This window comes from Microchirus variegatus, assembly GCF_963457635.1.
Source record: "Microchirus variegatus genome assembly, chromosome: 21".
Taxonomy (NCBI): Eukaryota; Metazoa; Chordata; class Actinopteri; order Pleuronectiformes; family Soleidae; genus Microchirus; species Microchirus variegatus.
In genome coordinates this window covers 9,733,437-9,757,662 of record NC_139822.1, presented here as the reverse complement: position 1 = coordinate 9,757,662, position 24,226 = coordinate 9,733,437, and the positions used below count along the sequence as shown (strand labels likewise).

At 44.4% G+C, this 24,226-nt stretch overlaps 3 protein-coding genes across 4 annotated transcripts in view; all 3 read left to right on the top strand.

The window, feature by feature from the left end:
• LOC310942586 (tripartite motif-containing protein 16-like) overlaps positions 1-24,226 on the top strand; it is a gene marked incomplete at its 3' end in the record, with an annotated part of 323,438 nt that overhangs the window by 110,211 nt on the left and 189,001 nt on the right. Inside the window, exon 4 of the mRNA XM_083907997.1 lies at positions 23,660-24,132. Within this exon, the coding sequence (XP_083764123.1) occupies positions 23,660-24,132 (473 nt within the window). The remainder of the gene's footprint in view (positions 1-23,659; positions 24,133-24,226) is intronic.
• On the top strand, positions 229-1,044 carry rnf182 (ring finger protein 182; the record flags this gene model as incomplete). Its single annotated transcript, XM_083907760.1, has 1 exon — positions 229-1,044. The coding sequence occupies one exon, from the start codon at positions 229-231 to the stop codon at positions 1,042-1,044; it is 816 nt and encodes a 271-aa protein (XP_083763886.1).
• On the top strand, positions 3,153-18,591 carry ranbp9 (RAN binding protein 9). Of its 2 annotated transcripts, none has more exons than XM_083907564.1 (14): positions 3,153-3,754; positions 5,942-6,053; positions 7,093-7,145; positions 8,464-8,631; positions 9,428-9,450; positions 10,115-10,299; positions 10,396-10,508; positions 11,043-11,151; positions 11,518-11,672; positions 12,155-12,308; positions 12,391-12,512; positions 13,441-13,592; positions 13,700-13,811; positions 14,637-18,591. In XM_083907564.1, the coding sequence occupies exons 1-14, from the start codon at positions 3,538-3,540 to the stop codon at positions 14,765-14,767; spliced, it is 1,806 nt and encodes a 601-aa protein (XP_083763690.1). In that variant the 5' UTR covers positions 3,153-3,537; the 3' UTR covers positions 14,768-18,591. The 2 variants fall into 2 exon arrangements, with proteins under 2 accessions (XP_083763690.1, XP_083763689.1); XM_083907563.1 differs by having other exon boundaries at positions 12,391-12,518.

Below are 24,226 nucleotides of genomic sequence, written 5' to 3'. Positions count from 1 at the left end.
TCTCTTCCTCCCTTTCTGTTCCTTTCTTTCAAACTCACTCACTTTCTCTCTGTGAAGTGAAGCTGCTGAAGCCCTAAACCCGGGAACTCTCTCAGAGTTGCTCAGAAGTCCGTTGGTGGACAGTCACAATGGTGGACTGGACCATTGTCTTCATGTCCTTCAGCGCTGACCCTGGACCTGAGTTCTTCTGCTGATCTGGAGCTCCAGTGACCCCTGGTGAGCTGGACCATGATTGATCTTCAAAGTGCAGAAGACGTTGGCTGCTGTGGACCCGAGGACCTGGAGTGTAAGATCTGCTACTGGGCGTACGACCTCGGTGGTCGCAGGCCAAAGGTCCTGCAGTGCCGCCACCGCCTGTGCGCCAAATGCCTGGCGAAGATCCAGGACCTGGGCGAGTCGCCTCCCAACGTCGTGGTGTGTCCGTTCTGCCGCGACATCACCAGACTCCCAGGAGAGGCGGCCGGCGGTTTGCCGGACGACCGCAACCTGGTGGCTTTGCTGTCCCTCCACAGCAGGAACCAGAGGAACCAGAGGAACCTGCACCTCCAGCAGGAGACCACCACCGAGCTGCTCCTCAGCCCCAAGCACCTGAGCTCGCTGATGGGCAGCAACTCACCCGTGATGTCCCCCTCCTCCTCTTCTTCTTCTTCTGCCACCACCTACTCGTCCATCAGGAGCTCCCCTAACTTTGTGGTCATCACCATCATGGAGCCTCCTCCGGCGTCCGCCTCAGACCAGGACCTGCGCGTCCTCCACCCGCGCTACCGCTCGTCCAGCCTGGACTCCATGGCGTCCATCGGGCAACGGTGGACGGCGTGGACGTGTGCGGCCCTGGCGTGCCAGGCCTCGGCCCGGGCGCTGGTGTGGCTGCTGGGTCTGCTGTACTTCAGCTCGCTGCCCATGGGCGTTTACCTGCTCATCATGCAGAGGACGACGCTCGGGGTTCTGCTGGTGAGCCTGGTTCCCGCCAGCCTGGTCACGGTCATGGTGTATGGATTTTGCCAGTGTGTCTTCCACGAGTTCAGGCACTGCATGCCGCCATGACGGGAGCAGATGCACGGACAATGGTTTGCTTTGAACACGCTTGACAATAGACGTCCAGAATCCACTGATGGGGACGTAACCGTGGATCTGTCCACACGGACGTTTACTCCCACTGGACCTCAGAGTGACAGATTTAGTCAGATCTGTGTGAGGAATCTCTCTCTATATCTTCAGAACGTCTTTATCTCACTGTAAGACAGACGTTTCCTTGTGTAAACTGAAGTTTGTAAACCACTCACTCCCCCGCACCAAAGCCCATAGAGAAAACCAGTGATTTTAGCTCACAGGGACACAGGAGCTGCTGGTCCTCTGCTGCCTCGTATGGTCACTTTGTGTCACTTAAATATATTAGAATTAAGAATTTTTAAGGCCGAATTTTACAAAATAAGACATTTGAACTTAATGATGGAGGCGAAAGTGGATCAACAACTCCTGTGAACTCCTGTGTGCCGTGATGTTAAAATCACTGGTTTACTCTATGGGCTTTGGTTTGGGAGAGTGAGTGGTTTAACACTGAGATAACGTGGCAAATATTCAAACTATAGCGTTAATGTGCATTGTTCTTATTTCCTAACAATGTCCCCTTCAAATGTTGCTTTTTTAAAAATGCTGTTATTGTGTTTTAATTCATGTGTAAATACATCAGTGTGAGATCATGAAATAAACAACCGTGTGATGACGTGATGAACACAGGTGATGACGTCAGCGTTGCTCATCACTCTGTCGATTAGCCAGTGAGTTGTTGTTTTTTTCCCCTGAACTTTATTGACAATTTTGGATGAACAATTACATCAGACAAGTACGCCATCTAGTGGAACAGAAAGGTACGCTGTTGTAAACGTCAATGAATGTCAATAAATATGAGCATATAAATATGACATATATGTATATCATATTTATATGCTCATATTTATATATATTACATACTCATATATATATATTATATATACATATGTATATATACATATGTATATATATATATATACATATATATATATATATAGCAAAGGTAAACAAACTGTACAAAAATAAATAAATAAATCAACTATTTTACAAATGTGTTGTTATATTTTGACAATTTGCTCAGGGAAACTTAACAGCTGTGTCATATCATTGTGTTATATTGCGTGTATATACTGTTATATGTTAGCTGTCTCAGTGTGTATATTATCTCGCGGTCTGGTTATTTGTTTTCCCATTTTTCCGCTGCGTTTGCGCCACTGTAAAAAGCCCAATTCTCCCCATGGAGCTCAATAAAACGTCTTTATCTTAAAGGACCAGTGTGTACAATGTACGTGAAGTTGTTATTTGGCAGATTTTTTTTTTTTAATTAATAATAATTTAGAATTAAAGCTACAAGGAGCATTGTGCAGCCACCGCCCTGCCAGCAGGTGGCGCTATACCCGGTTTTCGTGCGTCTCTAATCTCACTTGCGAAGTTTCGAGCTGATCGGTCGATATACGGTGAAGTTACGCGGCACTTCCTGTTTGTCGGAAAAAATGCCACAATTCTGATGTTTGCCGTGGCCACGCCCCTTTTTAATCTACTTGTAGTTTCATTATTCTACTTATATGATCGACTATAGTTCTGCAGTGACAACGCTTTCCGACCAATCAGTGACCGGCGGTCTGTTGACGTCACAGCTCAGAGCAGGAAGTTCTATCACTGATGCAGAAAAAAAAAAAAACAAGTAAAGTCAAATAAGTTCATCAAAACATTTAGAAGAGCGTATAATCTTAATTTCTTAGTTGGGAATTCTGAGTTAGCCTTGATCCTGTTTTCCTTATGTTACTCTTATTGTTATTATTATTATTGTTATTATTATTATGATTACCATCATCATCGTCATCATCACTATGCTGAGGCAGCGTGATTACAGATCAAAGGCATTAGCCTGATGACTCATTACTGAACGTTAAGACACGCGTTTTTAGCCGCATTTCTTTACCGATATTAAAGAAAAAATAAAGAAAATCACATTCGCATAGGAAGTGAGCGGAGACTCCGTCAGCCAATCACGTTCACGGATATCTCTCAGACAACAAACAAAAGATCGAGGCTAGCCGAGCTCCCCGGAGTCGACCCGTCCTCTGACGTTAGCGCTGACTGACTGTGGCTCCTCTCCGCACCGCGACACTCGCCTCTGTCCTCCGTCCGCTTCCTCCACCGTACTCCGCGGCAGACGTGCCCTCGGTCCTCTTCGCCTTTGTGGCCGCTCATGTCCGCCTGAGCCGTGACAGCGGTCGCTTCGCCTCTGCGGCTAAGCTAAGTGCGTTAGCTTGCTCGGGTAAACCAGCTCTGGCCAGCGGAGTCAGTTAGCATAGCCTGCTAACGGTGAAGCTAGTTAGCTTAGCCCGCTAAGCTAACCTGCTAACTACCCCCCCCCCTCTTCCCTCCTCCCCTTTCCTTAACAAACTTGACACTGACTGACACAAGTGGCTTTGGCTTGTTTTAGTAACAAGCCATTTCTTTAGTCACGCTCGCGTCGCTGCCATGTCCGCACAGACGTCGGGCTGCGGCTTCCTCATGTCGGTGGTTGTCCACGGAGACGCGGCTCTGAACGAGCAGGAAAAGGAGCTCAACCAGCGACTCCGACGGCTCTATCCGGCCGTCAACGAGAGCGAGACGCCGCTCCCTCGCTCCTGGAGCCCGAAGGACAAATTCAGTTACATCGGCCTCTCACAGAACAACCTGCGTGTGCACTATAAAGGTATGACACGGCGACTCACGCCCGTTTATACCACTTTAACACTTGTTTATTTTATTTTATTTTATTAAATCACCCGATGCTAACGCCAAGGTTGCTAACATTAGCTTAGCGGGGGCTGCTAGCTGATGAAAGCCAGCTGCTGTGGGCTAAAAACAAAGTGGGCTAACGGGCTAACAGCTTTTCAACAACAACAAGGCAGAGAGGACATCTTGCAACTCGACCAGCTGGTGAGGTGTTCCCACGGCCACAGTCGACCCATTAGCTCGGTAGCTTCGCCCTTAATAACAGCTACGTGGACTGTCACTGTGTGTGTTTGTACGCCTCCACGGCTGTCACGGCTCGGCATAGAACAAAAACACCCGTTTAAGTTTGATCCGTTGTCCGTTGCATCTAACGCCGATCTAAGCTTAAATCGTGAGTCGCCCTTTTTCCCGTCAATCTGTGTTGTGTTTAGCTAACACGGGTTGGATTAAGTAGCCTCCTGGTTGGGGCTAATGTAGCATTATCGGGTGATTATTAAACACAGTGACGCATATTATGTTTGGACTCGGTGCAGTCGATCACATTCCCAGGGAGAGACGATGTGAAGCATTCCCTGTCACGATTAACCTGGAATATCGACGATTCACGTTTGCACCGGGACAATAGGACATGTTACATATGCAGCTATAATCTCACACACACACACACACACACACACTAATCTATTAGCATATTGTAGCATAACGACAATGGTGGCCTAAAATATATATACACTTATTAATGGATATCTGTATATGGTGACATGATCTTAGATGTTGGATAAAGTATCATGACTGCATTGATAATCATCATATTTATTTAATGAAATATGATACATATTGATTCAATAAAATGCATGGAATCAGCAAAATTATATTTAAAAGTCACTGGATGACTCTTACCCAGCTCTAATGTCTAGATTAATAAATGAAAAGGGCAGTGTTCTGTAATCTGCTCTAATTTGGTTCACATGATGCATATTTATTGGGTCCTGACACGACTCCCCCTTCAAAATAAGTCACTAGAGCTGCATGTTGGTGAGCGAGACGGCACATTCACGATGATACTGAAAATAAGAATTCACCACATATTGTACAATTATCAAATGAGTTGATTTATTTCATAAAAGGTTTGTTGTTCCTTCTTTACATTCCAGTGAAGCAGAAATTTAACGACAACGTAGATGTTTAGCGTTTATGCTGCATTCCGTTCAAGTCGGAACTCGGAATTTGAAGTGACATCACCCCCCCAAGTTCACCACGTCCTGTTTAAAGAGTCAGAAAACATAAACATGGATGCAAATAACAAATCTCTCCATGCTATTTATAACATAACATGTCTACGGATAAGAATAACGAATCTGTGAATCAAATATGAAAACGAGCTGTGTTTGTATGTTGGCAGCCATCTTTGAATCCCATGTTGGGGTCAGTGAGTTTGTAAATATCCAACTAGAAATGGAACACATTCATGTTAAAAGTCTGATTTTAGTCAGACTAAGACAATAATTAGTCTGACTTTTTATATGTCATGTAAACATATTAGTCCAACTCAAATTTAGCTCGTCTTAGTCGGACTCACGTACCTGTATAATTTGATTCATAGTCCGATTACTGCTGCACATGTCTGCACCAAAATATCCAGTAATTAAAGGCTTAATTCATCATTATTCTTTTGTATTTAAGTACCTACATGCATTGTTTTTGTTTTCTGTAGGGCTGAACAATTCATCGAAATTATATCAAAATCACAACACAACCTGCTGCGATTTCCTAATCACAGGAGGTGGATATTTTATTTTAAAGCCAAAATGTGTGTCAAAATATAATTTTAGATGAATTATTGTCTTTTATCAATATTCTTTATTTGTCTTATTCTATAGATGGAAGAGATCATCTTTGTTTCTCACAGGTCTGCTCAAATATCACACAGTGATCATTTTAAATGTATTTATCGATTTAAAAACAAAAACGATTTAACCGCCTGAAATGTTATTGAGATAATGATCAACATCACCTGATTTTAAACCTCACCCACAGCCTTAAATGTGTTAAATCCATGTCTCCGTGTTTGTTTCTGTCCCTTTCGTGACACCAGAATAATCCAGATATAATCCACTCACAATAATGACCACAACCTCACTGCTTCTTTCTCCCTCGACTCAAGGTCACGGCAAAACCCCTAAAGACGCGGCGTCTGTGCGCGCCACGCATCCCATCCCAGCCGCCTGTGGAGTTTACTACTTTGAGGTGAAGATCATCAGTAAAGGCAGAGATGGGTAAGAACACACGCACGAGTATGAGTAAAGAAAAATCTACTTATTTACGGAAAACACATTTGAGAAACATCATCATCATCATCAGCCATTCAACGCTTTCTGGCCTTTTATGGAGCCCTAATCCATAATCCCGACCGAGTTTTACACACTGCAGAAATCATATGGTATCATGTCATTTTCCAGGTTTTTTAATGATTATTTTAATGATCTCTTCCCATGTACATGGCGCACTCCCTATTTTTTGTTCATATTGCAATATTCAATGATGACTGAAGGGACAAAAACATTGTCCGTCCATTTTGTCCTCACACTCGTCTCTTTGACCTTCGACTCTTTGACCTTCGTCTCTCTGACCCTCCTCGTCGTCTCTCTGACCCTCCTCGTCGTCTCTGACGCTCCTCGTCGTCGTCTCTCTGACCCTCCTCGTTGTCTCGTTGATGCCCGTCGTCTCTGACCCTCGTCTTTCTGACCCTCGTTGTCGTCTCTCTGACCCTCCTCGTCGTCTATTCGTTGTTGTCTCTCTGACCCTCCTCGTCATCTTTCTGACCCTCCTCGTCGTCTCTCTGACCCTCCTCGTCATCTCGTCGTCTTTCTGACCCTCCTCGTCGTCTCTGACAATCCTCGTCGTCGTCTTTCTGACCCTCGACGTCGTCGTCTCTCTGACCCTCCTCTTCGTCTTTCTGACCCTCCTCGTCGTCTCTCTGACCCTCCTCGTCGTCGTCTCTGACCCTCCTCGTCGTCTTCTCTGACCCTCCTCGTCGTCTTCTCTGACCCTCCTCGTCGTCGTCTCTCTGACCCTCCTCCTTGTCGTCTTTCTGACCATCCTCGTCGTCTTCTCTGACCCTCCTCGTCGTCGTCTCTGACCCTCCTCCTCGTCGTCGTCTCTCTGACCCTCGTCGTCGTCGTCTCTCTGACCTCCTCGTCGTCTCTCTGACCCTCCTCCTTGTCGTCTTTCTGACCCTCCTCGTCGTCGTCTCTCTGACCCTCCTTATCCTCGTCTCTCTGACCCTGGTCTCTTTGTCCACTGTGTGTCTCACAGGTACATGGGCATCGGCCTCTCAGCTCAGGGTGTAAACATGAACAGGCTCCCAGGTAAGACCACGCTGTATGTTATGACTGTTTACATCCAGCAAGGTAATCTGAATACATACACCAGAATAATCTGATTCAGTTTGTCTCCTTCATATAAAGAAATAAAGAAGGTATAATCTGAAATTAAAGGTAATCGTAAGTGTATTTTAAGATCATGTAATACAGATTATAAACAGTAGATTATATTTAATTTTACAGTGTATTTTTACAGCCTTATATCCACATATATATCAGGATATAGACTCAACATAAACACATATTATCTATAAAACACATGTCCCAGCAGAGAGAAAGAGAGATGTGTCAAATGTCACATTTGTTGAAGTCCATCATGGTTAATCCGAACATCAGGTCAGAATCTCACTGAGATTATCAGAGTAAACAGGAGTGGTCAGCGGTCTGAGAAGTGAAATCAAGCCAGCAGCTGCAGTCTGAGCGCTGTAAGATAACAGTGTCAGAGGCTGGAGTCAGAGAGACTGCTGCACAAACTACTGTTTTTATTTGATTCTTCTCCATCACTGACACAACCTGACACTTGGTTTTACTTCCTGTTCTGACTAAAATGTAGAAGACGATAATGTCCAATTGTAGATTAAAGTTAAAAAGACTTAAAAATACTACTGGAAGTTCCAAAATCTATTTACAATTCCAAAATATACTTAAAATTCCAAAATATACTTAATTCCCAAACATACTTATATTCCCAAATATACTTCCAATACTAAAATATACTTCCAATTCCATAAATACTTAAAGTTCCAAAATATACTTAATAATTCCAAAATATACTACCAATTCCAAAATATACTTAATAATTCCAAAATATACTCCCAGTTCCAAAATATGCTTAATAATTCCAAAATATACTTTAAGTTCCAAAATAAACGTCCAATTCCAAAATATACTTAACAATTCCAAAATATACTTCTAATTCCAAAATATACTTCCCGTTTCAAAATATACTTCATTCCAAAATACATTTCCAATTTCAAAATATACTAAAAATTCCAAAATATATTTAAAGTTCCAAAATATACTTCCAATTCCAAAATCTACTTATAATTCCAAAATATAATTAAAGTTCCAAATTCGTATCAGCACGGCGTCTGACACAAGAATCTAAGCCGACGATGTTCAATGAAAACATTGATGTTAATCTCAACATTTATCAAAGCAAATGTCTCAGACGTCCTTATATTTAACAGTCTGGACGATTCAGAGATGACACAATCACGACCACGTTCACAGTCAGGAAGTCCTGAACCGCCCTGGACACGTTCTTCTCTTCTGTTGTTGATGTTTTTCCTCGTTCCCTCAGGTTGGGACAAACACTCGTACGGTTACCACGGCGACGACGGCCACTCCTTCTGCTCGTCGGGCACGGGGCAGCCCTACGGCCCGACGTTCACCACGGGCGACGTGATTGGCTGCTGCGTGAACCTCATCAACAACACGTGCTTCTACACCAAGAACGGCCACAGCCTAGGTGAGGAGGCGGCCATTTTGTTTTTACACCTGTGGGTTTTTAAAGGGACTGAAACGTGCGTTTAAAAACCCAGAGAGTATTTAAAGATCCATCTCTTCTGGTAGGTCGTCAGTTTATCCTCCACCTCTGGAGGGCGCTAACGTGCCATGTTGGTTTGATAGTGCAGCAGCGTACATTACAATTCTTTTGTGCTGGGCATGTTAACGTGCCGTCGGCGTTAACACATGCCGTGTTTCCATGACGATTGGTGGAAAAAATACGCTGTGGGTGACGTCATGTTTACGTGACTCCGGTTGTTAAAAACGAGCCTCAAAAGTAACGCTAAACTTTAAAAACAGACATTCGCTGGTTATTTGTAGCGCTGCTCTTTTCCTTTAATAAACAGACCGCACCAGTTCCACAGTAGGCTAATGCTAACGGCGCTAATGGAGCGCCACAGCGCGTAAACACGACGTCAAACGCATCTTTTTATGGTCAGTTATGATGGAAACGCGCCGCGTTGACGCTGTTAACGCGCTTACATGCCCAGAGCTAATATTTTGTGGCTCAAACATAGACAATAATCGCTAGCTGCAGCTTCAACTCATTTTATGTTCGATTAATTAGTTTAAAGTGATTTTTCAGCCTCGTAAAAGTGAATGTTTTCCTTCTATAACAAAGATTTCCAGGTTTGACGAACACGGATCGATATTTTTCAACATTTTCGTGACAATGTCAAATGTTGTGTTTTACATCTGGGAATCAGTGAAACCATGTGATGATAACCAGATTAAACACTGTTCCTCCTCCTCTCCAGGTATCGCCTTCACAGATTTACCAGTGAGTAACAACATTTTAATTTTCACATATTTGACTTTGACTGTTTTATTGAAACACATCAGAAAACAGAAAGAATCCAATAGTTTTTTTATAATTTACTTACAAAACAAACCTGGTAGTTTTTCCCACCTTTGTGTTTGTGCTTAAATTAAATCTGGATTAGCTAATCTCACCACAGTTTGGTCTTAGTTAGTGATGGAGGCAGCAGTGGATCAACAACTCCTGTGAACTCCTGTGTGCTGTGATGTAAAAATCACTGGTTTTCTCTATGGACTTTGGTGTGGGAAAGTGAGTGACTTTGGTGTGGGAGAGTGAGTGACTTTGGTGTGGGAGAGTGAGTGGTTTTACAGACAGTTAAATATCCTCATACGCTCTGTGAGGTCACTTCCTCTGACCTGACGAGTTTCCTGCCATTATCTGTGATTTGTAAAGAAAACAAAAGATCTGAACCCCGAGGAAACTAACCCTGGAAGTGCTGCACGGAAACAGGAAGTGGGTCTACGGTCACAGGAAGTCTGTGTGTAAAGAGGATCTCAGTTCGTCACTCTATAAACTGGCTAAATGAAGTTCTTAAGGGATCGTTGTTGACGAGATTCCTCTTCCTGTTTACATTTCTAAACTCCCCAAACTCCCTCGTGTCCTCCTCTTTTGTCTCCTGCTGCAGCCAAACTTGTACCCGACCGTGGGCCTGCAGACTCCGGGCGAGGTGGTGGACGCCAACTTCGGACAGCATCCCTTCGTGTTCGACATCGAGGACTACATGAGGGAGTGGAGGACAAAGATCCAGGCCCAGATCGACCACTTCCCCATCGGGGAGCGCGAGGGCGAGTGGCAGTCCATGATCCAGAAGTAAGAGGAGGAGGAGCTCAGGTGGATCTGTCTTCAGCCCTGTTGTGTCTCATCATCATCATCCTCATCATCTGTGTGCTTTGTGTTTCCTGTCAGAATGGTGGCGTCTTACCTGGTTCACCACAGCTACTGCGCCACGGCCGAAGCCTTCGCCAAGTCCACGGACCAGGCCGTGCACGAGGAGCTGGCCTCCATCAAGAACCGACAGAGTGAGACTTGGGGCCAGTTCCAATTCCTATCTTAACCCTCAAGCTCAACCCTTAATCTTAACTGGGCCTCAAAACCAAGTGTTGAGGGTTATTTTGTCACTTAGAAATGGGACACCCCTTAAATGCAGATAACAATGACGTCAGTAATCCATAATATGGGCCTAAACTAAGATAATACAATGGTTTTCATCATTTTTATATCTCTATTAACAAAGAAAATACTTCTTTTGTAGCGTACTCGTTTCGCTGCTTTCGACGCCATCTTTCTTATGTGAAAACACTGCAATGCATTCTGGGTAGCCCTTGCTCCCAAGGGTGGTCTCGGAAAATCTCAATATTCAGGGCGATACAGCCCTTAAACTTGGCCTCAACTTAATTTTTCTGAGAATCGGGACAGCACTTGGACTAGAGGGAGAGCATTTTTGAGATTGAGGATTAAGCAAGGAATTGGAATTCACCCTTTAACTGTCATCGATGAACAGCGTGAGGGATGTTCTCTTGTCTTTGTGCTCATGTTTGACCGTTGCTCTGCAGAGATCCAGAAGCTGGTGTTGTCGGGAAGGATGGGCGAGGCCATCGAGACCACGCAGCAGCTCTACCCCAACCTCCTGGAGAGGAACCCCGACCTTCTCTTCATGCTCAAGTACGTCAATGTCTTTATGGTGCCGTTAATCTGTCGTTGTTTTACCGCCATCATCATCACGGGGCCACCTTACGGGGCAGCTGTGGCTTAATGGTTAGGGCTTCGAGCTCGAGACCGGAAGGTAGCCGGTTCAATCCCCGACCGGTCCGCAGCTGAAGTGCTGTTGAGCAAGGCACCTAACCCCCTCACTGCTCCCCGAGCGCCGCTCACTGGCATGGCAGCTCACTGCGCTGGGTTACATGTTCTACACCTCACTGTGTGCTGTGTGTGTTCACTAACTCACTGCAGAATTGAATTTCCCCTTGCGGGACTTAAAGGGTTCTTAATCTTAATCTTAATCACCGTCCTCCTGTCCTCTGTCCTCAGGGTGAGACAGTTCATCGAGATGGTGAACGGGACGGACAGTGAGGTGCGGTGTCTCGGAGGACGCAGTCCAAAGTCTCAGGACAGTTACCCCGGCTCCCCCCGACCCTTCAGCAGCCCCAGCCACAAAGCCGGCAGCTCACAGCCGTACCTCACAGGTGAGCTGCAGCTCCTCACTCCACCTCTTCACCCAAACATCTTCACGCTCACTCACTCTCCCACACCAAAAGCCCGTAGAGAAAATCAGTGTTTTTAGCTCACGGGGGGACACAGGAGCTGCTGGTCTACTGCTGCCTCGTGTGGTCACTTTGCGTCATTAAAATACATTAGAATAAAGAATTTTTAAAGCCGGATTTTACAAAACAAGACATCGTAAGTCAGTGATGGAGGCAGCAGTGGATCAACAACTCCTGTGAACTCCTGTGTCTCTGTGATGTTAAAATCACTGGTTTACTCTATGGACTTTGGTGTGGGAGAGTGAGTGGTTTACAAACTTCAGTTTCCTGTTGGAAAAAATTAGAGAAACACATTCTTAAGATAACACAGACTTTAATCAGGTGTGTTCTGCAACTCTTTATTTCCACTAAATATGTAAAAATTCCACTCCTAGCTTTAATTTTTGACATTATTGTTTATTTAGGCTATGACAGTAACTGCTGTAATGGCGTGACGTCCAGTAAGAGCCACAGCTCCTCCCCACACAGTCACAAGCCCTGCCCACCAGTGTCTGGCTCCACCCTCTTAGCCTCCGACATCAGCCTCAACGGCAGCCGCAGTCAACAGTCGTTAACCAGGTATGTCTCATCTCCTGTGTGTTTACAGCTGAGTGAATGTTGTGTTGCTTGATTAATGTCCTCTCTGTCTCTGTCTCCTCAGTAACGACGTGGATATGGAGGTCGACCACTTCACCAACGGAGTGACGGAAACGTCCTCAAATGGTTTCCTCAACGGCAGCTCCAAACACACCGCTGAGCCGGACGACTGTGACGCCGACATGGGTCAGGGTACATTCTGTGTGTGTGTGTGTGTGTGTGTGTGTGTGTGTTTGTCGTCTATTATACGACTTTATTTCAACGTTATACAGACATTTCCAACAGGAAACTGAAGTTTGTAAACCACTCACTCTCCCACACCAAAGTCCATAGAGAAAATCAGTGATTTTAGCTCACGGGGACACAGGAGCTGCTGGTCCTCTGCTGCCTCGTGTGGTCACTTTGTCACTGAGTTAAGTCAAAATCAATTTTTTTAAAGCCGAATTTTCCAAAATAAGACGTTTGAAGTTAGTGATGGAGGCAGCAGTGGATCAATAACTCCTGTGAACTCATGTGTGCTGTGACGTTAAAATCACTGGTTTTCTCTATGGGCTTTGGTGCAGGGAGAGTGAGTGGTTTACAAACTACAGTTTCCTGTTGTTAAAGTCTGTCTAACAGTGAAATAAAGACGTGAACATGTTCTAAAGACATCGTAGACTTAAACTGACGTAGATTTTATGAAGCAGGTCTTTTGTTATGTGGTGAAAATCTGTTTTTCTTCACTCAAAAGAACCCACACCAAAGTCACTCACTCTCCCACACCAAAGTCCATAGAGCAAACCAGTGATTTTAACATCATAGCACACAGGAGTTCACAGGAGTTGTTAATCCGCTGCTGCCTCCATCACTGAGTTACAATGTCTGATTTTGTAAAATTCGGCTTTCAAAAAAATGCATTTAGACATACTTCAGTGACACAAAGTGACCACACGAGGCAGCAGTAGACCAGCAGCTTCTGTGTCCCTGTGAGCTAAAATCACTGATTTTCTCTATGGGCTTTGGTGTGGGAGAGTAAGTGGTTTACAAACTTCAGTTTCCTGTTTATCATCATCCCAGTGATGTTATTGTCCTGGTTGTTTCACACAGTGTGCTCATTTCTAACCTTCCTCTGCAGAAGTGGAGTCGGCTCACTCCAAGCGTCAGCTGTGCGGCGGCAGTCAGGCCGCCATCGAGAGGATGATCCACTTTGGCCGCGAGCTCCAGAGCATGAGCGAACACCTGCGCCGCGAGTGTGGCAAGAACTCCACCAACAAGAAGATGCTCAAGGTAACGCTAACGTTGACGCACACAGCGACCTCTGACCTTTTTAATTGAAATGTACCTTTCGTTCTGGTGAAGCTCTGCTGATGTTTGTACGCTCTCTCCTGACGCAGGACGCCTTCAGCCTGCTCGCCTACTCCGACCCCTGGAACAGTCCAGTGGGCTACCAGCTGGACGCCATTCAGAGGGAACCGGTGTGCTCCACCCTCAACAGTGCAATATTAGGTCAGTTAGAGACGACGGTTACTTTGGAAACGTCAGCCGATCGCGTCAAAAACTGGCGAAAATGAAGTTTGTAAACCCACTCACTCTCCCACACCAAAGCCCATAGAGAAAACCAGTGATTTTAGCTCACAGGGACACAGGAGCTGCTGGTCCACTGCTGCCTCGTGTGGTCACTTTGTCACTGAAGTTAATCTGAATGAAGATTTTTAAAAGCGGAATTTTACAAAATCAGTCATTGTAAGTTAGTGAAGGAGGCAGCAGTGGATCAACAACTTCTGTGAACTCCTGTGTGCTGTGATGTTAAAATCACTGGTTTTCTCTATGGACTTTGGTGTGGGAGAGTGAGTGGTTTACAAACTTCAGTTTCCTGTTGTTAAAGTCTGTCTAACAGTGAAATAAAGACGTGAACATGTTCTTACAATATTATAGACTTCGTAGAACAACCAATAGAAGGCAAATGTTCTCTCTAAACTGGTCTGTCATTGGTGAAAGTCACTCACTCTCCCACACCAAAGTCCATAGAGTAAACCAGTGATTTTAACATCACAGCACACAGGAGTTCACAGGAGTAGTTGATCCACTGCTGCCTCCATCACTAACTTACAATGACTGATTTTAGTGAATTCAGCTTTTAAGATATTTACTTTAGACTTAACTCAGTGACACAAATTGACCACACGAGGCAGCAGAGGACCAGCAGCTCCTGTGTCCCTGTGAGCTAAAATCACTGGTTTTCTCTAGGGGCTTTGGTGTGGGAGAGTGAGCGGGACAATCGTCGTCTGTCGCCCTGACGTTCTCGTTTTATTTTCTTCTTCTTCTCTCCAGAGACTCACAATCTGCCCAAGCAGCCCCCCCTGGCCCAGGCAGTGGGTCAGGCCGCCCAGTGCCTCACCATCATGGCACGGACCGGCAGCGGCTCCTGTGCCTTCGCCTCTGTGGACGATTACTTACACTAGCCACACACACACACACACACACACACACACACACACACAGGACCTGTCCAGAAGTGTCAGTCCACCTGAAACCTGAGGTCGACCCGTCTGAAGATGGTTTAAACCGCGACGGAGACATAAGCCCCGCCCCCTCTCTCCTCAATCACAGTATTGATGACGACACGAAAAAGACGTTTAGGTTTATTTTCAAACTTTCTCTGCGTTAAATTTCTCTCCTGATGTAGAAAAAAACCAACATCATTTAAAGTCTGTAGTAAACGACGGTGGTTTTGTTTTTCGTAATTTGTCAAGACGGTGGTGACGTTTAGTATCGGAAAAAACGCAACTTTCTACGATCTTTATCTTTTTAGTAAAACTTCAAGCAAAGGGGGCTTATTTTCATATACATGAAACCTCCCCGCAGGCCTGTAGGTGGCGCTGTAACACAGGTTTACACCAGAATTGTAGACGGGCGTGGCGTAATTTGCGTTTTCGTAAAAAATGCTGCTACGATACGAATCAAATAGATCGTAAACTATGTTTTCAGCAGAAGTGGTCTTTAAATTAGCAAATGCAGCCGTAGAAGCATAGTTTGTGTTATAATAACATGTTGGATCGCCCGATTCTCACGTTTTTCAGCTTCTTAAATGTGAATATTTCTCTGGTTTTCTTTGCTCCGTATAACACACACACAAAAAAACCAAACCAGAATTAAAACAAGACGTGAGAGAACGTCGTCGTTTCCAAGTTTGAGAAACATTTTTTTAACGTTTTCTCGAGCGAAACGACTCTCATGAACATGAAAACAGGTGGTGACGTATATTTATAGCGGTGTCATCGGCGTAAACTGAAACTCTGAGCTCCTTTTGCAGGACGTTTTCTGGTTTCTGTGCTCCAGAAAACAAAGAAATCATTAAAACTAGATCCAACTAAAACGAGACGTTTGAGAACCTCATCGTTTCCGGGTTTGATCGACATTTTCTGGGCTAAATAACTTGTTGATTCATGCAGAAATCAATCGGAAAGTCGGGGGTTCTCCGCATTCCAGTCGAAAAGTCGGTCGCGTAAACCTCTCGGGCTTTTGTACGACTGATTTACCGTGAAACAAATACAACAGGAGCGATATTATCGGTAAAAGTTAGCCGTGTTTGTATCGAGGCAGTGATCTTGAGGATTGAAGTCGGGGTACGTGATGTTTCCTCCGAGTTTCGGAAGTTCCGACTACAAATGGAATGCACCATCGGAGTTCCAGAGTAGGCTAGTTCTTAAATGTCGGATCAAATCCGATAAATCGGTCGACCTGTACTAAAACCATCTGACTTGTTTGTGTCTCGAGACGTTTCTGGACAGGTCTTTACGCTAACACACACACGCACACACACACACACACACACACACACACACACACATCCTCCCGTTCCATCGTAAATATACGTAAAATCTCACCTCCAGCTCCAGGATTTGTCCTCGCTCACGTCCTGCGAGGCTACGTCAACGCGGCTCTGACTGACGTGAGAATACGCCGCAGAATCGAACTCGCGTGGACGAGTCGGACGAAACCCCCCCCCCCCCAGCCTCTTTTGAGCAAAACTGCGAAATTTAAGGAAAAAAAAAAAAACAACAAAATAAAAATGGAGAGAGGTGTGCGCCGTGGCCGACGCCCCCTTTAACGTGGTTGCTGTGAACTCGCACTTGACGGACACGAAACGCGGGATTTTAAAATAAAAGTCCTTCTCTGCAGACATTCGCCGAGCACTCGAACTCCAGGAAGCCCCTCCCACCCCCCGCGCCACAGCCGCCTCCCACCGCCCCGCCTCCTCCTCCGACACCAGGACGTCGGCCGACGTCCGTGTGACTCGCGGACTTCAAAGAAGCCACAGAGAATCTTCACTTCCCTCGTTTTAATCCCGTCTTTTTGTTGTTGTTTTTCGTGGACGGAGTTTGGGGCGGAGCCAAGGGAGGAGGCGGCGTGGAAACCTGGCTCTGGTGGTTTTTTTGTTTTGTTTTTAGTTTGTCCAGGTTTACACGGCACGGTGCAGACCGCCAAGATTATCATTCTTATTATTATTATTATTCTAATTATCATATTATTATTATTATTATTAATTATTGTTACATCATATTTGTTGAGCGCCAGCGAACTCAATTTCCACAAACTTATCACAATAAAGGTCCCGATTCCACGAGCGTTGTGTACATGTTAACGTTTCTATAAACAAAATGGAGTTCTATCGATAGAGTCGACATATTTAGTTATAAAAAATGAAAGGACACACAAAAAACCAACACTTTAACACTTTTTACTGACGTGAGTGACGCTGACGCTAGTTCTTACGAATCCGCGAATCAGTCGTTTTTTATGTATTTAACTGAGAATGAAGTCGTTGTTTTTCCGAATGAAAACAAATATTTTTCCTTCATTTTCTCAGTTAAATATGGAAAGGACGAATGATTTGCATATTTTTTTAAGTTTCCCGTTTTGTTGTCGTACGCAGGCGCAAATTCCAACATCGATGTTTCCGACTTTTTTCCAGGTCCGTTTAAAAATTAGGCAAAGAAAATTGCTCGTAAGAGCATGGACGGTCCTGTTCACGAATAATCTGCATATTTTTTGCATAATTTATCGCAGATCTGCGAACACCGCTAACTTGGACCACCGCTAACTTCTGCTTCTGTGACTGTAGCAGAACTTTTATTTTTGCCGTGTTGCCAACAAGAATCACAATTTGCCCCGACACCGCGTCCGTTTATCGTCCTATTTTCCTCTAAATGCGAAAATAATTTTCAAAATGGCCGCCACGTTCTATCGAGGTGAGGACCGCGAACGACGGCGCTCGTCAAGAGTTTTTATGTAAACTCTCTGTCGACAAACGTGTGAAGAAGCTAATTTAACAGTCGCAGTTTAACGACGTTTCGTACACGGAGAGCTGGTGACGGCTCCGCCCACGCTAGCTCTCGAGACGAGGATGTTTTATTTATTTCAGTTTTTTAGTAAATCGCTCTGCTACGTATGAAAATAGAAATATCGGATCAGGACTCGACATCGGATCGGGTCGTCCCCCCCTGACTTTCTTTACCTCATTTTTTGCTAAATCGGGAAATCTTTGATTTTCTTGACAAAATCTGGAATTTTCCCTGATTGGAAATCCAGTGTAGGAAGCCTGCGAATGACCCCTGACCCCCCGTGATTTTGACTCCTCCTCCTCCACGACAGAATCCGAGTACAGTCGAAGCAAACGTCGGACAAACCCCGGCCTTGACTCACAGGTGAACTCTTTTAAGACGAGTTCAAATCTGAAATTTTGATTCAAAGAACAAATTTTTTTTTATGAAAATGAGAATTTAATTTTTTGTTTTTGACATGAATGTTACTTTAACCACTTACTGATGAAATCTACGTCGGTTTACGTCTACGATCTACGATATCTGAAGAACATGCTCAAAACTGAAGTTTGTAAACCACTCAGTCTCCCACACCAAAGCCCATAGAGAAAACCAGTGATTTTAGCTCACAGGGACACAGGAGCTGCTGGTCTACTGCTGCCTCGTGTGGTCACTTTCACTAAATTAAATCATAACAAAAGATTTCAAAAGCCGAATTTTACAAAATAAGACGTTTGAAGTTAGTGATGGAGGCAGCAGTGGATCAACAACTCCTGTGTGCTGTGATGTTAAAATCACTGATTTTCTCTATGGACTTTGGTGTGGGAGAGTGAGTGGTTTACAAACTTCAGTTTCCTGTTAAAATCTGTGTAACAGTGACGATAAAGACGTGATCGTGTTCTTAAAGACATCGTAGACGACGGCAGCCATGTTTGTGTCAGTAACTCGTCACACGCCACCACTTTTTAAAAAACAGGACTGTCCCTTTAATGATGTAGTGACACACAAATGTTGATTTTTATTTTAGCTCGTCACATTTTTCTTTCTCCTCTGCACTGCCCCTTGCTGGCAGTTTATTTACAAACATCCACCTGTTGCTGCCGGCCGCGTTTACCCATCATGCCTCAGTGGTGATTTACCTCAACCCTATACGAGATTCTCACTTTACATTTTATTTATTTATTCGTTTTACTTTTACTTTTTTTTTTGTTGTTTTTAAATAATGCGATCTTTTGTCCGTTTGTCGCGGACGAGGAAAAAACGAAAAAAAGAATTAAACTAAATAAAAAATAAATCAAAAGATCCAGTATTGTTCACTGCACTGCGATTTAAAATAAAGAACCAAATATTTTAGAAGGTCGACTTCGCAGCTGTGTGTTTGTGTTGAGGCTTTTATTTTGAAGGTTCTCGTGTTTTCTTTATTTTCAGTCGGTTGGGAAGATTTCGTAGACGAAATGATGGTCAAATGTCTCGGTCTGAAACCTATGCATGCCAGAGTAAAGTGGTGAGATGATCGTCCATGTCTCTTCTTCTTTCTTTTCCTTTGTTTTTCCTTCTTTTAGCTTCAGTTCAGTGTTTGAGGGAAATGTCCATCTGTAACCGTGTGTCCACTGCTGAGCTGCGTCAGTTTAACGTGTTCACGTCTTTATTTCACTGTGAGACGGGCTTTAACAACAGGAAACTGAAGTTTGTAAACCACTCACTCTCCCTGCACCAAAGCCCATAGAGAAAACCAGTGATTTTAACATCACAGAGACACAGGAGTTCACAGGAGTTGTTGATCCACTGCTGCCTCCATCACTAACTTACTATGTCTTATTTTGTAAAATTCGGCTTAAAAAAAAAGCATTTGGACTTACTTCAGTGACACAAAGTGACCACACGAGGCAGCAGAGTACCAGCAGCTCCTGTGTCCCTGTGAGCTAAAATCACTGGTTTTCTCTATGGACTTTGGTGTGGGAGAGTGAGTGGTTTCCGTGTCCACAGCTGATCTGTCCGTGTGTCCGTGTGGAGACGGAAGAGGAAAAAACAACAACAAAACAATGTGCAATTTGTGTGAGGGTGAAAAGATTTATATTAAAAATATGACAAATGATGACGATGGATCCTGAACACTTTATTTTTATTATACTGTACGCTGTCGTGTTAATGTACTTCATTTAAGATTGAAGAAGAAGAAGAAGTTTGGACTTTGATCTGCGACGTCTCGAGAACGATGAACCTTGTTTGTCCTCTGGAGGGCAGCGTTCCACCACCCATGTTTGCGAAAAATTGGATGAAGAAATGTCGAACACTCTCTGCGTGACGCAAAGAAATGTATGATATGTTTATTTGTGACGCGGTTAACGCGACAAGAACAAACACATATTTAAATAATGCGATGATTATTTCTTGTTAGCATTGTTTTGTTTCGAGCTTCTGTAGGAATGTGACGGCACAAAATGGCAGAATTTGTTAAAACTCCGCCCTCTTTTCTATCGTGGGATAAGTCGTGATGTCCAGTTTGTGAAAATAACTTTGGCGAGAGTCGTCGATTTTCGGTGAAAGACGGAGACACTTTTTTTGTTTGTTTTAACTAATATGTGCTACAGGTGCTCCATGCAATTAGCTACAGTCATTTATTAATATTGCGCAATTAATGTGATTATTAGGTGCCTGCACCGCAATGCATTTAGGGCCTCAACTCTAGTAGAACTAGAGTTCAGGCCTAAATGCATTGCGGAGCAAGCATCTCTTATAATCCTTCGCGCTTTTTCCGCTTGATTTTCCTCTTCCGCCAAAAGTTTGCCGCGTAACTCGTCCCGCAGCTTTGAGAAAACCCTGACACAAGTTATATCAAAACGTGCGGTTTGACCGGGAATCGTGTGCTATGACTTTTATAAGGGTTTCGCGTAACCATGGCGACAAAAATCGCGAAAAACCCTTAACGAGTTCCACATAGACATGAATGGGAAACGGACGGAACAAGTCGACAAACCAAGCCCGCTTTGGAGCCTCATAGTGTCGTCATACTTTCACGTAGAAACGTGATTTGAACTTTAAACGGGTCACAAGACTTGGGACTTTTATCACCTAAGTCACGGTTTCGATACATATTACGGTTTTTCCACAATCGCAGTTTAAGTTTTGCAAAAAAAAAATACGTTTTTAATTTTTATAATGGGTGTGTATTGCGTGCGTGGGCGGTAGCTAGAGTGTACACTGTAGTGAGAAGTAGAACATTATTCACTTAAAATCTCCAAACAAACTCCTCTCCTGCCCACAATTTCCAACTTAAACAGACATTTTTTACATCAAAATGTTGCTATGGTTGTTGGCTAACCCTGTGTGTTGTTTTTATTTTCATACGACTTGCGGTTTTTCTTCAAATCACCTAATTGCACAGAGAGTTCCAGTCAACGTCCCCATCGACTGCCATGTTAAAAATTTAGATTTGGACTTTTTGAAAAGTCAAGTTCAGGACATATTAAAACTGTCATTACTCGGTCAATTCTCACCCGTTTCTTACGAAATTAAATGTGGACGCTGCTCAGAGTCTTGTGACGCTCACAAACCAAGAATTTTAGCTCTATCATTTACCGTTCATGAGATATGACAACTTTAAATGGTGCTGATTTCGCTGTTGTCTGAGGTTTTCGACAGAGACACAGGTGCGTGTGTGCGTGAGGTAAGGAGGAGGGGGAGGGGGAGGGGCTTGTCAGTAAAATGTACTTCTCCACCACAAACTTTGACACTCAACTCCTCCCACAGTTTTGGGAAAAACCCCACACATCCTATATCAAAATGTGCGGTTTGATCGGGAAAGGTGTGCTATGACTTTTCTAAGTGTTCCGAGTAACCATGGCGACAAAAATCCCCAAAAACTGTGCAACCGTTTCCACATACACATACATGAGAAACGGTCAACAACATGATCAGAACCCAGTCCACTTTAGAACCTCACAGTGTCGTCATACTTTAACGTAGAGACCTCAAACTTTATATGTGAGACCAGGGACCTGCCCTGAACATGTCTGCAGAAGGTGAACTCACTACAGGAAGTGGAACACCCGAAACAGGAAGTTAAATGTAACGTTGCCATACATTGACCGATCTGCACAAAACATCATATGTAAGACAAGGGACCCGTCCTGAACATGTTTAGGGACACGCCCTTGACCCAACAGGAAGTCCGCCCATTTTAACGGCAAGTGCCCACATATTTACCAGCAAAGGTCCTGCACGCGACGACACATGCCGGAAGCTGCAGGCACCATCGAAATTACGCCGGCGGAATTTTCTAGTTTCACTTGTGTTTTTATTTTATTTGTGGAAAATCTTTGAAAAGTTGTATTTTCTTGAAGTATTTGTTAATTGTTATTATGATCATTATTAGCAGTCTTGGCAAGTTTCGCAATTCGTACTCCAGTCCAGTAGATGGCAGTGTCCACCTTTACCCTGGTTATGTGAATGTTTTCTCGTTTCTGTGGTGTTTTGGTTTGACTTCAAACTCTGGCCTCTCATTGGACGGCAGCAGAGGAAGTCACCCGGAACCGGAAACGGTGGCTGAAATGCGACTTGTAGGTTAGGTATTTCAAACATTGAAAACGCTGTTTCGTCTTTTTCACACGCAGTTTGTTTTCAACGAGAAAGAAACCGCTTCGTCCTTCGTCTCGTCCGCTGCTACTGCTGCTCTCTGTCACGTCCGCATCTCCGTCCGAGCACCAGCTGCACGAGGACGGAGCCGAGCAGCCGAGTCTGGCTGTTTTTCACCGGGGAAACGAGCTCGTCGTCGCCGCCGCCGTGTAGCGTTCTCCTCACAGCGGTTCACGGTTCTTCTCACGACAACACCGAGACAAACAAGTAAGAGACACGCGTGTGTGCGTGTGTGTGTGTGTGTGTGCGTGCGCGTGCGTGCGCTAACGACGGTTTACACACAAAACGCGTGTATTTTTGCTGGTTTTCCAGCTTCTTAAGTGTGAATTTATTCTAGTTTCTGTGGTGTTTTGGTTTGACTTAAAATTCCGTCCTCCTATTGGACGACAGCAGATGTCGTCACCCGGAACCGGAAACGCTGGCTGAAATGCGACTTGTAGGTTAGATATTTCAGACATCGAAGACACTGCTTCGTCTTTTTCACACGCAGTTTGTTTTCAACGAGAAAGAAACAGCTTCGTCTTTCGTCTCGTTTCTGTAATTTTTCAGCTTCTTAAACGTGAATATTCGATTATTGTTCAGCTTCTTAAATGTGAATATTTTCTATTTTCTGTCATTGTTCACCTTCTTAAATGTGAATATTCATATATTCCGTATATATATATATACTTACACATATTCAAAATCTTGTTGTTTGTCTGTTAGTAACTTCCTGTCAACAGTTCTTGACAAGTCAATCTGAGTTTTTGTGATGTGTTTTTAAATCCATAGTGGGATTATTGATGTCCATTTAGTTGTTTAAAGGCAGTTGATAACAACTTTTAGCTGAATTAACTCCACCTTATATTCGACTCAATTCAACGTTCACTGCTCTCTCTCTTATGTTCATCAGGGAACTACGGTGGCCTCTGCAAACCATAAAAGCAGAATCTGTGACAATGATGATTTGTATTTCCTCTTGCAGAGTGAAAACAATGCCCCGGAACCGGACCAAAGGGAAAAAACGCGGACATCAAGTCCGACAAGTAACGGAGTTGGGAAAGGAAGAAGCTCGCCTGATGCCAGAGAGAAACTCAGACAAAGATGTTGTTTCTCAGGCTGCTGCTCTTCCTGAAACTCCACAGAAAGGAGTTCAGCTGCAGCCGGGAAACTTCTCTTGTCCGATCTGTCTGGAGCTTCTGAAGATTCCAGTGACGACTCCCTGTGGACACAACTTCTGTCTGGACTGTATCAAGACCTACTGGGATGGGAGGACCATCTCCAGCTGTCCTCAGTGTAGAAGGACCTTCACGCCGAGACCCGACCTGATGAAGAACACTGTGTTGGCAGATTTAGTGGAGGAGCTGGAGAAGACTGAACACCTCGCTGCTCCTGCTTCTCCCTGCTATGCTGTAGATGAAGATGTGCCCTGTGATGTTTGCCCTGGCCGCTGGAAACTGAGATCTATCAAGTCCTGTTTGGTTTGTTTGGCCTCTTACTGCGAGTACCATCTCCAGCCTCATTATCAATCACCTGCATTTCAGAAGCACAAGCTGGTGGAGCCCACAGAGAACCTCCAGGAGAACATCTGCCCTCGCCACAACGAGGTGATGAAGATGTTCTGCCGCACTGATCAGCAGTGCATCTGTTATCTCTGCTCTGTGGACCAACACAAAGACCACGACATAGTCTCAGCTGCAGCACAGAGGACGGAGAAGCAGAAAGAGCTGGAGCTGAGTCTGCAGCAGAGACTCGAGGAAATAGGCAAAGATGAGAAGGTGCTGGACCAGAAGGTGGAGGCCGTCAATCGCTCTGCTGATAAAGCAGTGGAGGACAGTGAGAAGATCTTCACTGAGATGATCCAACGCCTGCAGAAAAGAAGCTCTGAGGTGAAGCAGCAGATCACATACAAGCAGAAAATTGAAGTGAGGCTAATCCAAGATATTCAGAAGAAGCTGCAGTGTGAGACCACGAAGCTAACGC

What these genes read in the sequence shown, in the direction of transcription:
- ranbp9 (XM_083907563.1), top strand. Translation starts at nt 3,538, where the DNA reads ATGTCCGCACAGACGTCGGGCTGCGGCTTCCTCATGTCGGTGGTTGTC. An exon ending in ATCAGTAAAGGCAGAGATGG is followed by an intron (nt 6,054 to 7,092) that starts GTAAGAACACAC and finishes TGTGTCTCACAG; the next exon opens with GTACATGGGCATCGGCCTCT. An exon ending in AGTCAACAGTCGTTAACCAG is followed by an intron (nt 12,309 to 12,390) that starts GTATGTCTCATC and finishes CTGTCTCCTCAG; the next exon opens with TAACGACGTGGATATGGAGG.